Source organism: Anarrhichthys ocellatus, unplaced genomic scaffold (genome assembly GCF_004355925.1).
Source record: "Anarrhichthys ocellatus isolate YVR2014 unplaced genomic scaffold, GSC_Weel_1.0 scaffold19, whole genome shotgun sequence".
Classification (NCBI taxonomy): Eukaryota; Metazoa; Chordata; class Actinopteri; order Perciformes; family Anarhichadidae; genus Anarrhichthys; species Anarrhichthys ocellatus.
This window is the reverse complement of record NW_022280049.1, coordinates 6,424,019-6,439,118: the sequence shown is the minus strand read 5'-3', so window position 1 is coordinate 6,439,118 and position 15,100 is coordinate 6,424,019. Positions and strand designations below refer to the sequence as shown.

General features: G+C 44.2%; 1 protein-coding gene across 4 annotated transcripts in view; it reads right to left on the bottom strand.

The window, feature by feature from the left end:
- nrg2b (neuregulin 2b) overlaps positions 1-14,177 on the bottom strand; it is a 66,016-nt gene extending 51,839 nt beyond the window's left edge. For all 4 annotated transcript variants that reach the window (XM_031857648.1, XM_031857651.1, XM_031857649.1 and 1 more), the window contains exon 1: positions 11,144-14,177. In XM_031857648.1, coding sequence (XP_031713508.1) covers positions 11,144-11,552 — 409 coding nt within the window. In that variant the 5' untranslated portion in view covers positions 11,553-14,177. The remainder of the gene's footprint in view (positions 1-11,143) is intronic.
- Positions 14,178-15,100: the final 923 nt, after the last annotated feature.

The following is a 15,100-nucleotide window of genomic DNA, read 5'->3' as shown; positions in this document are numbered from 1 at the left end:
TGTGTGTGTGTGTGTGTGTGTGTGTGTGTGTGATAGTTGTGGGTCTGGAGAAGAGGGTGATATGGGGAAATAGGGTGAAGCAGGATGTTGAGATAGATAGATAGATATATAGATAGACAGATAGATAGATAGATAGATAGATAGATAGATAGATAGATAGATAGATAGATAGATAGATAGATAGATAGGGAGGATGTGCAGAGTTGGTAATGAATAGTTAATGAAGGGCTTGCGGGCAGATTGGTGGGGAAAAGCTATTCTCTCTGTCTCTCCTTTCTCCTTCTCTTTTTCTGGGAGTCGTGTGCAAGTCATTCTGTGCCCCACCTGTCCTCCTTTTATCTATTCACCCCCACAACACTTTCTATTATTTCTCTTCTCTCTCACCTCTCACCCATTCATCTTCCCTCCGCTCTCTCTCTCTCACACCTCTGCCTCCTTCCTGTTTTCATCCATCCTGCTCTCTCACCTCTCCCTCCATATCTTATCCTCCACGCCTCACCCCAACATTTCCCACCTCTCATCTCTCCCATCAACCTTCCGCCCTCAACAGGCAGACACACCATTAACTGCAGGCTTGTAAAGCAGACTAACAGACACAATTCTCCTGATAAGAGGATTGAAGCATTGATCACATCCGTCCTCCATGAGGGGCTGCAGATTCTACAGAAGAATGATGTCCCACTGCCCCTTCGAGAAACCAACAAAGACCCTGCTAGAAGAAGATGCCCTACTGCAGCTTTGAAAGACAAAGATGTTGAGATTTCATTCTTGTGGTGTACCCCAGGGCTCTGTGCTTGGTCCCATTTCTGTCAACGTGTGCAGCTGTTATTTTACATCTTTTGTAAATACGGTATCGGTTTCCGCTGTTAACCAGATCACACACAGCTCTATGTTTGTGCTACACCTGAATATCAGATGTTTATTAGCATTTCTGATATCAAGCTAACAGCTACTAGAGCTAACAGCTAACGGGGCCCATACAGCTAACATAGCTAACAGCTAACAGAGCTAACATAGCTAACAGCTAACAGAGCTAACAGCTAACGGGGCCCATACAGCTAACAGAGCTAACAGCTAACAGTTAATGGAACCAAACACACAGCTGGGCTGACAGTTTCTGTTCAGAGGAAGCGTTCAACAGTCAACAGGAAGCGCTATACAGCGAACTGCTGAACTGGTGCAGAGAGCTGCATAGATTAAAATGAGAGCGTATCTGTTGAATGAGACATGAACAATGCATCTGATAAGCTTGTGGTCTAGACGGGGAGCAATTGTGGTTTGTATTCATTCAATCAAACATTACAATAGTGGTCGCTGCAGAAAAAGCCAGCGGAGGTCTGCACTCTACTGAATGCACTTCTCTAGAGGTGTAATATGCCTTCTGAGATCTCAGCACTACTTTCTAATAAACCGTAGTCAGGTGCTGTTCGGCCTCACAGCTCAGGACTTAAGTTTAGTTCACACTCGGCCTGACCCTGGAACAACGTCGGCGTAGAAATGAGGGTGTGCACTTTTCTTACAACTTTGATTTGAAGGTATAAATGTACAGTAGCTAGAGACCCTGGAATAACAACCTGAGTGATAGCCTAAGTGACAGCCTACTAAATAATTTCAGTCATGTCTTTCTACTAGATGGACACAAGTTAAGAAAGTCAGATCTGAATCAGCTTATTGTGGTGTCTTTGTAGAAGGGGGAGACTGCTTTCGCCTAACGTGTAGGTGCGTACAGTTGTGAGATATTCTCTGATATAAACTTATTCATATGGAACTCATTGTAAAAACTGATGGGTTGAGGTTGATGAATACATTTTACATAAGAAAATCAAGTGTTTGAGACCATGAATTGCTGAGGAAGACGCGCTAGCAGGAAATTACTAAAATGTAATTTCAAAAATGACATGTACATAAGTCCAAGTCTTTGTCCTATGCATGTGTGGGTTGTTTCGCAGACTGTTGACTGCATGGACGTAAAAAAATAGTTAGGAGAGAAAAACGCTGTTCATGAGGCTCACCTGAAGGCAAAAGCTTTGTGCGTATTTAAATTTGACTTCCATTTTTCTTTACATTTTTCTGAGGCAGAAATGTCTCCATTATGTAAGTAAGTATGACACAAAATTGCGAAGTCTCACTATAGCCTCTTGGCCTTTTGTTTGACTGGCACTGCTGCACATTGAATCCCCATCGGCATTTCCACATCCACTAAAATGAATGCGCTGCGCTGACAAAGGTTTATTGAGGATTAAATCTGCACTTGGCAACTTTGCATGTTGGCAGCATCAAATAGCAGTGAGAGGGTTTTTTATTTTTTTATAATTGAAGTTAATTTCCCAGAAACCCTGTAATGTAACCTCTGTATAACGACGACTGCCTGCTCCTTTATCAGCCAGTCTGCCTGTGATGGTTTATACTAAAGAGACAAGAGCAACACAAGATGTATTACGAGTGAGTCCAACTTTCACTGGACAGGGTGCTTATTCACTGCTGCTCAAGTGACAGCATCTCACTTTTAAGTTGGGTTTTGTCCTTTTCAGTTGATTAATAAGAGACCATGCGTGACTAGGGATGGTATCGTTTGAAAATGTTCTCTACCGATACGTCCTACCTGGTCCTACTACTGGCCATAGTGAAACACAGTGGAAATATCATTTTACCGTTTACCTTAAATTACCTTAAAAAGATTTTAACACTATCTGTTCAATTGCTTGTGGATGCATTATTCCAAATATTGTGAATTTGACGGATAAAGATAACTTAACTGGCTGTAGCAAATGAATGGCCCAGAAGCAGGTCTCACCTGTTTGTAATCAATGTCTTTGTATGTCAAAGTCTGTGATCAGTACTTACATTCATTCAGCAGTACACTTTACACACATTGGAAAAGCATTTTTCATTGTTTCTCAGAGGCTTTTGGGAGCCAGATCCGCTCATAGCCATGCTTGGAGGAACAAGCTCCTTATTTTCTGCCAATGGGTATGAAAAAAATGGAAGTTGTTGGATTTGCAGCATAATTGCCAAAATAGAAATTTCAGTATCTCCAAACCAACCTAAAAAAGAAGCCGAAATATTATTTCATAAGATATGAAATGTAGTGCCAACATCTTCTCAATCCCTCCAAAGAAAATGCAGATCCACTACTTCTCAAAAGCTATGTTGCTCACCCAGAAGCGTACAACGATGCAAAAACAAACACATAGTGCACACAGTATCTACCACAAGCCTATAATAGATCAGAGATAACATCTAGAGAGGCTGAGGACATCTGGAAGACAGATGAAGATATTCCACCTGTCACCATCAAAGATCACCACAACAGAGAGAGATAAAGATAGCCCACGCCTCTCGGAGCCCAAGATAGCCCGATATCGAACCAAAGGGATGTTTTAACTCTTTTCTTGCCCAAAAAATATTTGCGGAGCACTCATTCTCCACCATTCCTCGTGTTTACATGGAAGTTCAGAGGGACGGCCGCATTAGTTGAATTCCTTGCTTAAAAACACATTGGATGTGAGACAGAGCAGTTGTTGCTCATGAAGCCTGAACCGGAGTGACAGTTGAAAACTTTTTTACAACTTCATGAATACCAGGCGTTCAGTCGGGCACAGCTACTCGTGGAGAAGAATGCCAAAGATGATAATGGCTTTCCAAGACAACAGAAGGACGACTCAGATTTATCAAAACAGAAGCAAACATTTTTTAAATGCTTTATCTGGAACGCCAACTGACAAGTGCTTGGCGCGAATGTTTCTAATCATTCAATTCTGAATTTGATGTCTCGTCTAATTCTGCTGTGAAATAATCCGAACAGAGAAACAGAGGGGGCAGCGGCCAAATCCATCCGAGCTGAAACAGACATTTTGCTGATGCAGTGTGGAGGGTGTGTGCAGCGGCAGCCGCATTAGTGTGTGGGTGATGTGTGCAGTGCATCTGCATGCGTTTGTGTGTGTGTGTGAGTGCGTGTGTGTGTGTGTAAGTGGGGTTACACAACGACCTATCTCATTCACAAACAGAGCCATGTGGCACTGGGGCTGGTCTCTTTAAGAGGCATGTGTCAGAGTTTTCTACTCAGGCTGACTGCTGGAAAAATAGGTGAGTGTTGATACATTATTCACAAGTAAGAACACACACACACACACACACACACACTCTCTTATATATGCTACATATCCGAAGGACATGTACATGAGTTAGGCAGTCGTGCGTGTGCAGAAAAGCGTGCTAATACACACACGTCGACATTAAAAGTTGATCAGCGTATTGTCAGTAGTACATAAATGAGCAAAAACATGGCATATACAGTACATCCTTTCTCTCTCTCTCTCTACACACACACACACACACACACACAACACACATATACATACGTATATATATATACGCACATGCAGGAGAGGGGAGGAACCCTCAGCCTTCTGTTATTCAGTGTGCATAATTTATAGCAGCCCCAGATCTCCCTGCTAATGACAGCACACTGGGGCATCTGCAGCGCAGCAGCAACAGTAACAGCTATCTGGCATGGCTGTGTGTGTGTGTGTGTGTTTGTGTGTGTGTGTGTGTATAGAGGTATAATGCTCTGTTGAGACAAGGACAGTGAGAGAGACAGAAGGAGAGAGAGAGAGAGAGAAAGGAGGAGAGAGAGACACACAGAGGGTGTCTGAAATAGACACAGATAACGCAACAAAGAGGGGAAAAGGATGAGACAGACATGTGAGAGACCTCTCACACACACACACACACAGAGTTTTGTAAAGTCACTGATTCAACCAGTGCTTCTCCTTGCATGTAAATTCATATCAACGTTCCGTATGTATGTTAGTCGGAGCGCCACCTTTTCTCTGGTTTAAGGTGGAATGCCTCTTAATTAAAGAATTCACCAAGTATTGTTCCCAGTACACACAACGTGTGTACGTGTGATTGATGCACAGAGCGGCATGTAAATGTACAGGTCCAGCTCTGTTACGGCTCCACAAACACTTCTCTGTCATCCCTCGGCTAATGGAGACAATCGTTCACTGCAGAGCTAAAGGTGTTCGCACCAAAGAAAGCCACGATGAAGCTTAAATTCAAAGGGGACGGTTTAATGACTTGTTCGAGGGTGTGGCAAGGATTGTTTTTGACATGCTGCGCCAGAGCAAAAATCTCCTAATTCTGGGATTTGGAGATCAATGCCCCAGCGGTTCTGCCCTCCAGCTGCAGTACACACTGATGTGAGTCTGAGCGGAGAGACAGCGCTGCACGCTAGCCCGGAAAAATGATACTGCTGCTGATAGGGTGCTGGAGTTACACCCTTGCAAACACAGTCTGCTATGCATGGGTCAGGCAGTCAACATAGTCTCATATGCATGCACTCTAATCTGCAATTACACTACGCATTCGATACCACTTATACATAATTATACACATTTCGCATGCACGCACACACACACACACACAACTACATGAACATACATTCCAATTTAGCAAGAAATCATAACCGTCAATTTGGTTGATCCTATGAGAGTTTTGAGATCTATGTCATAGGCTTGGTGACAATAATCATTCTGAAGGTGAATGTGCTCATTCACTGTGTTTCTGAGAGTGAGATGAGAAGCTTGACACCACCGTCAGTGTTAAAATAAGTACGGAGCTGAGGTCAGTTAGGCTAGCTTAGGATAAAGACTAGACGGGGGGGAAACAGTTAGCCTGACTCTCTCCAAACGGAGCAGAAATGCACCAACACACACCACTAAAGCCATCAACGAACACAAAATATCTTGTGTGTTGAATCTTTGTTAAATCAAAGAACACTTGTGGTGATTGGCTGCGAGCAAAACGTAAACAAATGAATTCACTTAAACAAAGTCATTTTTTTCTAGATCTGGGTACAAAAAAAAGATCAAATGCAGGTATCGATTGACTGAGAAGTTTTGATTGTTACTGGGTTATTTCGTATCAAGTACCGATACACAGCCTTGTCTGCAGCTATAGCACATGCTGGCAGATACAGTCGGTGAATGCAGGTTTTGGTTTTGGTGTCTGCTCAGGTACAATGGAACCAAACGTGGCAAACTCACTGCGACAACAAGACTTAGTGAAACCACCGCAACTCCAACAAGTAACTCCCCCTAAAACCACAAATTGCTTTTTTTTAGGTATATATAAGTATGTAGGTTACACAAAAGCAGATTGGTGAGCTTTATAGACGTTGGTGGGCATATTTTTGAACTATCCGACGTGGTTCAGCTGACTCCGATGCACATGTGATAGATCTTAGCTTAAAATCTTAGCATATTTCCCAAAATGTGGAATTTTTAGTCACACTAAAAGCGTGAGGATCTAGACGAAGGTAAGGTTTACAGAGTGGCGGTGACTTTGTTTTTAGACATTCTAGATACGATAAAACAATCCATGAACTTAAGTGTCCTCACTAACAGTGGGGTGGAAAAGGGCCCTTGCTATTATCGGAAGTTTTACATGTGCAATATTGCGGCATCTATTTGTAATATCAAAGCTCAAGATCTCTCCCTCTATTTCCCTCCCCCCCTGTCTCTCTTTGTGTGGCTGACTGACAGGAGGGCAGGCTTAAGCTGAACCACATACTTCAGCTACAGTCAGCTACAGCATGGGGGGGGGTGAGAGCATGAGAGTTGAGGTATGCAGCACTAGATACAGCATCAGTGACAGGAGCATGTTTGGGCATCAGACAAAGCTATTTCTGGAAGAAAACTCAATGTATCTCAAAAGGCACGCCAGCAGCAATGATCAGAGAAGACCTACATCACGCTTGAGACTGCCTGGGATCTTAGACAGGACTGCTTTTGTACTTTTAAAAGAGAGAGAGAGTGTGAGCCGTCCACACACACACACAACTCAGTTGCTTTCTCTGAGTGAAACGGAGAGAGAGTAGTGAGAGAAAGGCGGTGAAGGCCGCTTGAGCTCAGTGGAGACTTACATGTGGTTTCAGATTCCCTATCAATTACTCAACTCCTGTAGCCTGGAATTCTATGTTAGCTTGTACTCCATTCTTTCACATCAGACGTTGCAGACATCCAGTCTGATTCGCAATTTTGCCTCATCAAGCTGTATTCGGTGTTAGCTATGGCACGCTCAATAACATTAACAGTAGTGAGAAACCTCACTGCTCTCGCCACAACATTGGCTGTTTTGGGAAGATGGCTCTGCTATCTTTTACAGTGCAAAATAAATAAATAATATCTACTGTCTCATAATTTCTCTCACAACGAGGGATGTGCTCCTAACGTTGCACAGCCGTAGCTTGCTGTAAATGTCAACATTCGCTGGCAAGTCTGAATTACACCTTGAGACAGTCAGTTGTTTCAAAGAGATATTAGCAATTTATACCATTGTCATTATGTCAAAACTGACATAACGTGGCTTTTACCTGATCATGTAGCGCAGAAATATCTAGAGCAGTTCTCTAAATTTCAACAAATCAGACAGGTGCTGGTAGTCTACAAACATAGCAAGTAAGCTGAACAAAGTATAGCTAAGAAGGCTACTCTTTTGTTGTTTTCATGCTGCTTTATTGTTTTATATGATTGTACTTTTGCCACACGGTAAAACTGACAAACGGAAACAGCAGCACTGTGGTTTTTCCCGGAATACACACAGTAAGTGTTAATGGTTTTGTAGCCTACTGTTATGTATTATCCTCTTTGTGTTTGGCACTTGAACGCAGACTGGTCAATCGTAGCGTATATCAGCCAGCACTGACCAGGGTCCAACAACTAACCGTCTCTGCTCCCTAGACTCTCATGCGATCGTTTCTCCTCATTTTCAGGCTGGTTTAGTGGATTTGGAGCTAGTTAAACGTTGTGTAATAGTGACACTCGTTACCCAGAGAGGTCAAAAGGAGATATACGTTTCTATAACAGGACATGTTAGCACATCATTACCTAGAATTAGCATGTCAATGCTACGCTAGCTACTAAAAGGACATGATTTTCATGATTGTAACAGTAAATAAAGACCTACATGGCTTTAAAGGAACAGTGTTGTTCTTTGAATTCATTGTCTTCTGTCTGGAACGCCATGTGATGTGGTTAGTGACAGTGTGGGCTCCATGGTAACGCAGCTCTGACAGCTTGACGGAATAGCAGCGGGGGCGGGTCTTAGCCATGGGTCAATTAAGAGATTGACCTGAGACCTGAGATTAGTCATGAGACGGGACGCAAGGGCCCATAGTATATTAGTAAATATTCCGCAATTTAGGGACAGCTAAAAATGCTTGACCTTTAGTTTTTAACTGGGTGCTTGGAATGGAGAGCAGTGATTGGTCAGCAGATCTGAGAGGGAGGCGGAGTAGGGGGATGAGCAGCTCAGAGATTTAACCTGCACTCCATGCAGTGCTTTAAAAAAATGTATAAATGAAATAAAAGAAAGAGGAAGCGGGGACAGGTGTACCTCCACCTGGCTGGTTCACACCATTCAAACATTAAAATAACTGTTTCTTAAATGTCAGATAACATTTTCACACAGAACCGTACAAAACTGTCTGTAAAAAACAAATTATAAGAACTTGCTCCATACAACCCAAACGCAGGTTTTACAGTATAATCGTGAAAAAAATGAAAAATGCACCACTATAATATAAGAATGTTGACATTATTTGATAGGAGTGTGTACAGAAGTGGGTGTTCCAGCAGCGGGGCTGTGATTGGCTGGCTGAGTTTAGAATAGGTTTGGGATTGGTTAAGCTCAGGGTGTGTGTCTGCTGGCACGCCCCTTACCCCAACCCATCTTTAAGCTACAGTAACTTCTGTCTCAAAGGAAATTCTCCTACAGTCTCCTCTCCTGCACATCTCCAGTCTGGTCCCTGGCCAGGAGTCCTGCTCGGTCGTAGCTCATTAAACATCCACCCTGACATCACTGCATCCACCCAATGAAAAGTGTCAGAGCAGCCAGTGAGTGAGCTACAACTGAGGGAGGGGAGGGGGAGTTTGCAGAGGGGGAACATTTTGAAATACTTCACTGACAGTTGATGACTTTGAGATGTACTACGCATACAAGTAGACACTTGAAGCTGCATTTGTGCTCCAACAAGTTATAATGTTTGAATGTTGGTTTCCTGTTGTTAAACATGGGTAAATAATGTTGAAAAGGGATACGTCTGTGTTTAGCGTTCCTTTAACCTCGTTCTGGGCGTAGATTTTGTACTTCTGTGATTAGTTTTGGCAGATGAATCCAAATCAATCTTAGGAAATTAGCAGAGGCGATGATGGAAAGCCACATTTGTGTTCTTGTGATGCTGTGGACATTCAGAGGCTTCTGGTTGCCACAGTGCGGGTCTACTGTGTCACCACACACTGTGCAGGGTCTAATTAGGTTGTGTTTCTCTCTCTATCTCTGGCTTCTGGTGTGTGTGTGTGTGTGTGTGTGTGTGTGTGTGTGTGTGTGTGTGTGTGTGTGCGTGTGTGTATGGGGTGATTCAGCTCATAAGTGGGTATCTCCTCTCCTGAGCTTATCCCTGGCTAGAAAATGTGTTTTAGACGGAAGCCTGATTGCAACAGCACAGTCATAAATAAATGACTTGATCATTTTAGTATGTCACGGAGGTAAAAATAGAACATCACGTTGTTAGCTCAAATGCCGGATGAACCCTTTGTGAAGACTTCTGAGTTACTTCCCTTTTAGGATTCAACCCTGTACACACACTGGTGGTTTGCATGGAAATGATGTTGATTCTGGATAGTAAGAACTTCAAAATGGAAAAAGAGCCTTCGTATGATTCATTGTTCAAAAGGTTTTGTCCTCACATTCACATAACAGAGACGATGAACCCCAAAATGTTTACAGTGGTGATATTAAAGCTTGTATTGGAGAAATGTGTTAAGATCTTATTGCCTTCTCTTTTGTGAAGCAGTGGTTCACTTCCTGTCTTTCTACCACGTTTGACACGGGACAAGCAGATGCTTTAACATTGTAATTACATCGTATCAAAAGCAGTTTATTACTTTAAATATTGAAAACACAAATGGAATGGATAAATGAGATGATTTGCCATAAAGTCAGCATTGTCCTTACAAGGAATTTGTAAGAGAGAAAAAAAAAAGTAAGAGACCTCAGCCTTTGTAAGTAGCAGATTGGATGATATAGACAAAACTCACACGGCTCAGTTTATGTATTATTTGAGCTGAGGAGCTGACCCTGATTTTAAACCTTTTCTTTTACCTTTGCTATGAAAATGGGTCAATTCAAGACTTTTTTTTTCTCCATGTCGGAGAGAAATATACGGGGGAAATGTGAGAAAGAAAAGAGAAAAAGAGCACAATCTTTATCACAGTCTCTTTTTTTCTTCTTGTGTCAGGTTCAGATTGTTCATTTATTAAAGACATTCTGATGACAATAACTTAAACAGAGTTTCTCACAAGCCTGGCCAGCCGCTGCACATAGTTTTAGCCACCACTCACAGAAAAGAGTCATTTCAAAAACAGGAAGTGGTAAAGAAGTTTCTGTTTTTGGTTGTCCTGCAAGAAAAGAAAAACCCACAATTGCAGATGTGATGGAAACTTGAAACAAGTTGAGGTATTTGAACAGTTACCACCACCCACAGACTGTCACTGCAGTCAACACTGTCATAACTGATATTAAGCAGCTACGGATTTGACATAGAATACTGACTGTAGGCAACTATTCAAAGTTTGGAAAAGGTTACCTCTAGATGAGGTTCATGTCCCTGATTCTCATCACATGTTCTGCCTAACGACCCCTCTCTGTGACACACAGGAGACTACTCTGCAGACTACTTCACTGTAATGATGTGATGATGCTGATCTTACTTCCTACACGGAAGTTTCAGTATCCACTGATCTTGTCTAAGGAACCTGCTGTTTGGGGCTTAACCCCGGGTCTAACTTAGGGTTAACTAAGAGCTGAACTATGTCTCTCTCACACACACCGACGTGCACACACGCGTTCCCTCTCACGCTTCTCATTTCATTATGGGTGACCGGGTTATGGAGGACCGAAGTGCCAATCGGCTCGCGCGCATGCATATGTGAGCACGCTGACACACTATGTAGACTGCACACGTGCACGCGCCGCCAGAGAGCGGCGACCGTCTCCTTGCATCGCCATGGCAGCCTCAGTTGCCCTTACGGTGCGGTGTGAGTGCATGGCAGGTGTAACGGAAAAGCCTTAAACTTACCGCAGTCCTCGCACAACACTCTCTCCACATCCTTCAGCTCCGGCTCGCTGGCGTCCACAGGGGCGTAAGATGCCTTGAATACCAAGGGCTCCGCGGTGGGGTCCATGAAAAAGATATATCTGTGGTCCTTCTCCACCGTGGTGCACGGGGCCTCGGAACCGAAGTCCCCGACGGTCACGAGCTGCTCCCTCTCGAGGCCGCCGCTGTTGACGGGCCACACGTCCAGCACTTTGACATTCACACTGTAGGGCTCCCGGGAGGAGACGTTCTCCGGGGAGGAGCGCACCTCGCCCTCGATGACCACGGCGGATCGGTACGCCTGGTCCTGGAGGGAGTTGAGACTCGGGGCGTAACAGGCGAAGGAGACCCCGATGACCAGCATGGAGAAATGTACTGGATCAAGCCTCATGCCGTCAGCCTGTGCTGTGCTGCAGTGCTGCTGGGCGGCGGAGCGAGCTGGAAGAGAGAGACGGCGGCGAACGGGCTCCGGCAGAGCAGGCAGGGCAGAGCGGCAGACCTTGTGGAAGTGTCCATGCCATCTGTGTCTGCCGCTGCTTTCCCCATACGGCTGCTGGCCTCGGATGGGGGGACACACCAGCCTAGGAACCGGAAACGGCCCGCTTCTGCATGCTTAAAAATGTGATTGCTGCATTCTCCTTCAACCAACCACCCTCCCCCTCTTATCTCCCCTTTTCCTGAAAGGCAAAACAAGACTCGTAAATTAGCCTCCTCTCGAATCCAGGGCTGAAACCTCTCTCTCTCCCTCCCTCTCTCTCTCTCTCTCTCTCTCTCTCTCTCTCTCTCTCTCTCTCTCTAGCTAATAGGCTAGCATCGCATGGGTGGGCGCATTGCCTCTCTGGAATGAAAAAAGCAGCTTGCGCGTACAGGGGAATCACAAGAAACGATACGCACTCCACGCACACGCAAGGTCAGGTCCTTTATCCACTTATTTCGATCGACTCCTGTAAACCCCGTTAGTCGGCAGGAAAAAATTACAAAAAGAAAATTACAAAAAAAAAAAAAAAAGAAAACCGGGGTGGAACAGACTGACAGGATGAGATAGCAGCGGTTATCCGGTGAGGCGATGCAACAGTAGCGCGCACCCTCCAGCCGCGTCCCCTGCGCCCCTCATCAAACGCGAGAGGCTTACGTGAGCAAACATCACCTGCCCGGTCACTGGCGTCGGATCGCCACGTCCTGCGCAAACACCCTAATGACCCGGGCACCCAGCGCACACCGCCACCGACCCAACCGGCATGTGACCATGCTGGTCGACTGTGTTAAACCTCTGCGGGTGTGGGTGCGAGAGAGAAAATCGCACACGCAGTGCACAGACACGGAGTGCGTCTGTAGCCAAGCCCCTGCACGCGCCCACTGTGGATCTCCGGTGCGAGAGGTGCAAGAGAGGCTATAGGCGACTAATACACACACTGCGGATAGTTGCGATGACTAACGCTGCGAAATTCTCTCAATGGATTCGTTGGCATGGCGAGGCGAGCTCAGAGTTCCCAGACGTTTAGCGTTAAATGTCCTCAGACATCTATGCGCTCGCTGCGCGCCGCAGGAGAGCACACCCAAAACCTGACATTTTCCACACTATTATGCGAGTCATTGCAGTTCATTCATATTTCTGTGGGACACTGTACAGTTTTACGACTCTATAAGGCAACAAGTGGGGGCATCAGTTCCCCCAACCTGTGGGTATTGTGCTGGAGAGACGTTCTACCCAAATAATTTTGCCAATCCTGCTCAGCTACAGCTAATAAAACCACATTTTTCATTGAACGCATCTCCACCAATGAAAAGAGAGCTTTACACAATATGCTCAGGCTTTTTATGGTGACCACAAGGATCCCCCTCCCTCCACAGCAAATCAGTCCCCTGCCTCCATCTCTGTATCCATCAATCAAACCATTCATAAGATTCGTCTTTCCCTCCCTGTCCGAGGCATGTGCGCCCTTCGCTAGAGGTCAGAAAGCCTTCTGTTGTCCATGCTGAGAAATGGATGAAATATAATGTCATATAGGGGACATGTGGACAGGTTTTTCTTACTATAGATGACTGGAATGATAATGAAAATGTACGAGAGGCCGTTTCATCACAGTATGCATCTACATGATGGGCCCCATCCGACCGTTTCACCATCAGCGGGGTGACATTATGGACCGGTCTCTGTCCATGGTGCTGAAAGGCTGGACAGGCTTAGTGCTCTGTCCCAACAGGCCAATCACACATTACCTCATACAGACTGAAGGCCACAGCCAGATTGCTGCAGTGAAGGTTTGTCTCCATGTTCACTGTAACATACTAACCTAAGATCAAAAGAGTCAGCTTCTTTTATTGTAAAGACAAAGTAAAAGGTATAGTTTAGTCCTGTGTGCTGTCCATGGTGCTAAATGCTAATTGAACGTGAAGGTTTTTCTTTTTTGTCAAATGTTGATGGTTCCAAATTACTGGGATTGCTTCTCCAGTCCAGGGATCAGAACATTATTTCAAGAGGGAGCCCTTCAGAGTCTGTGATCCGTCCCGTACTGACCCACCCCCACCTCTTACCCTCACCGCCCACTGCCCACCCATTCACCGATCTGTCTCCCCTTCAGTCATTCAACCAGCCATGCATTCAGTAGAGACCCCATTCAGAGACCTCACACACACACACAGACACACACACACACACACACAGACACACACAATTTAAGAATTTCCAAATTAGCCTTGAAAGCAAATCATTGACAAAGCGAAGGGGAGTAACAAACGATTCCCGCTGACTAACCCGGGGAGGACTGCCACCAATTGCCTCCACGATTCTCCCGACACTCGTACTGAGCCATGTGGGACTGATCAGAGGGGCTGGTTTTGGTAACGCAGAAGCTTGGGTTGGCCTCTCATGATACAATTGCTGTCCAAACTGCTTCACTGTCAGGCTAATACTCTCTGTCTCTGATGCTAACAAATACTTGTCACAGTGACACCACGTCCTTTATTGTAACAGTTATTATGTAGAATATGTCTTGGCACACTTGTCCCAGATTTCCTCTTTGCAGTCCTCTTTCCCTCATTGTCTAAATCACAAGAGATACTCATGAGCAAACTCAAATACCAACTGTTTTTAAAGCCCACCATCCGCTGTCCATGGTTCTGAAAACAAACAGAAGCGACTTGTCCACAATGGAAATGACTGGACATATGCTAAAGATTATAAGGCCAATAAGACTCTGAAGACTTTATCATCACAAATCGTCTGTTAATAATAAACAATTATCTTTTCTTCATCTGATTTGTCTCTCCTGATCAAAATATATATCAACATCTTTCCATTTCAAACATCTCCTAAAGAAAAGGCTGATCCACAGAAAATATATGCAAACAATTTAAAGTTGTGTTCCTTTTCCAGATTGTGTCTATTGATGTTAATAATATTCATAGCTTCACCTAATGTTTTTACTATTGTTGTACCTTATATGACCTTTAAAAGCGAGGTTCAGTCCAACTTGAATAATCGCCTACAAAAACATAAACAAGTGCTGAAATATAACACATTCTTAACTGAAATATGGGTACATACTAAGCTATATAAGTCGCAGGAATAATAAACTGTATAATGCAATTTAAATAAATGAAATAAACTTATCGAGATGGTTTTCTATGTTGTTTGTTCATTTCATATTTGTGAATTCAAGCAGTTTTTTTATATTTCAGATATGTTGATTGTCCAAAATATTATTTTTTTATCAAACTTTTTTGCTACTTTGTACACGAACCCTTTCAAGGCCATTGAGAAACAGTGGCAGGCAAGCAAGTCCAATCACAGGGTAATGATTCATGATGCTTCACAGTGTATCAGCCCCCTCCTTCCCACTCCCACACAGCTATCATACTGTTCATTCAGAAATTTCTCTTTCACATTGCTCTCTCTCTCTCTCTCTCTCTCTCTCTCTCTCTCTCTCTCTCTCTCTC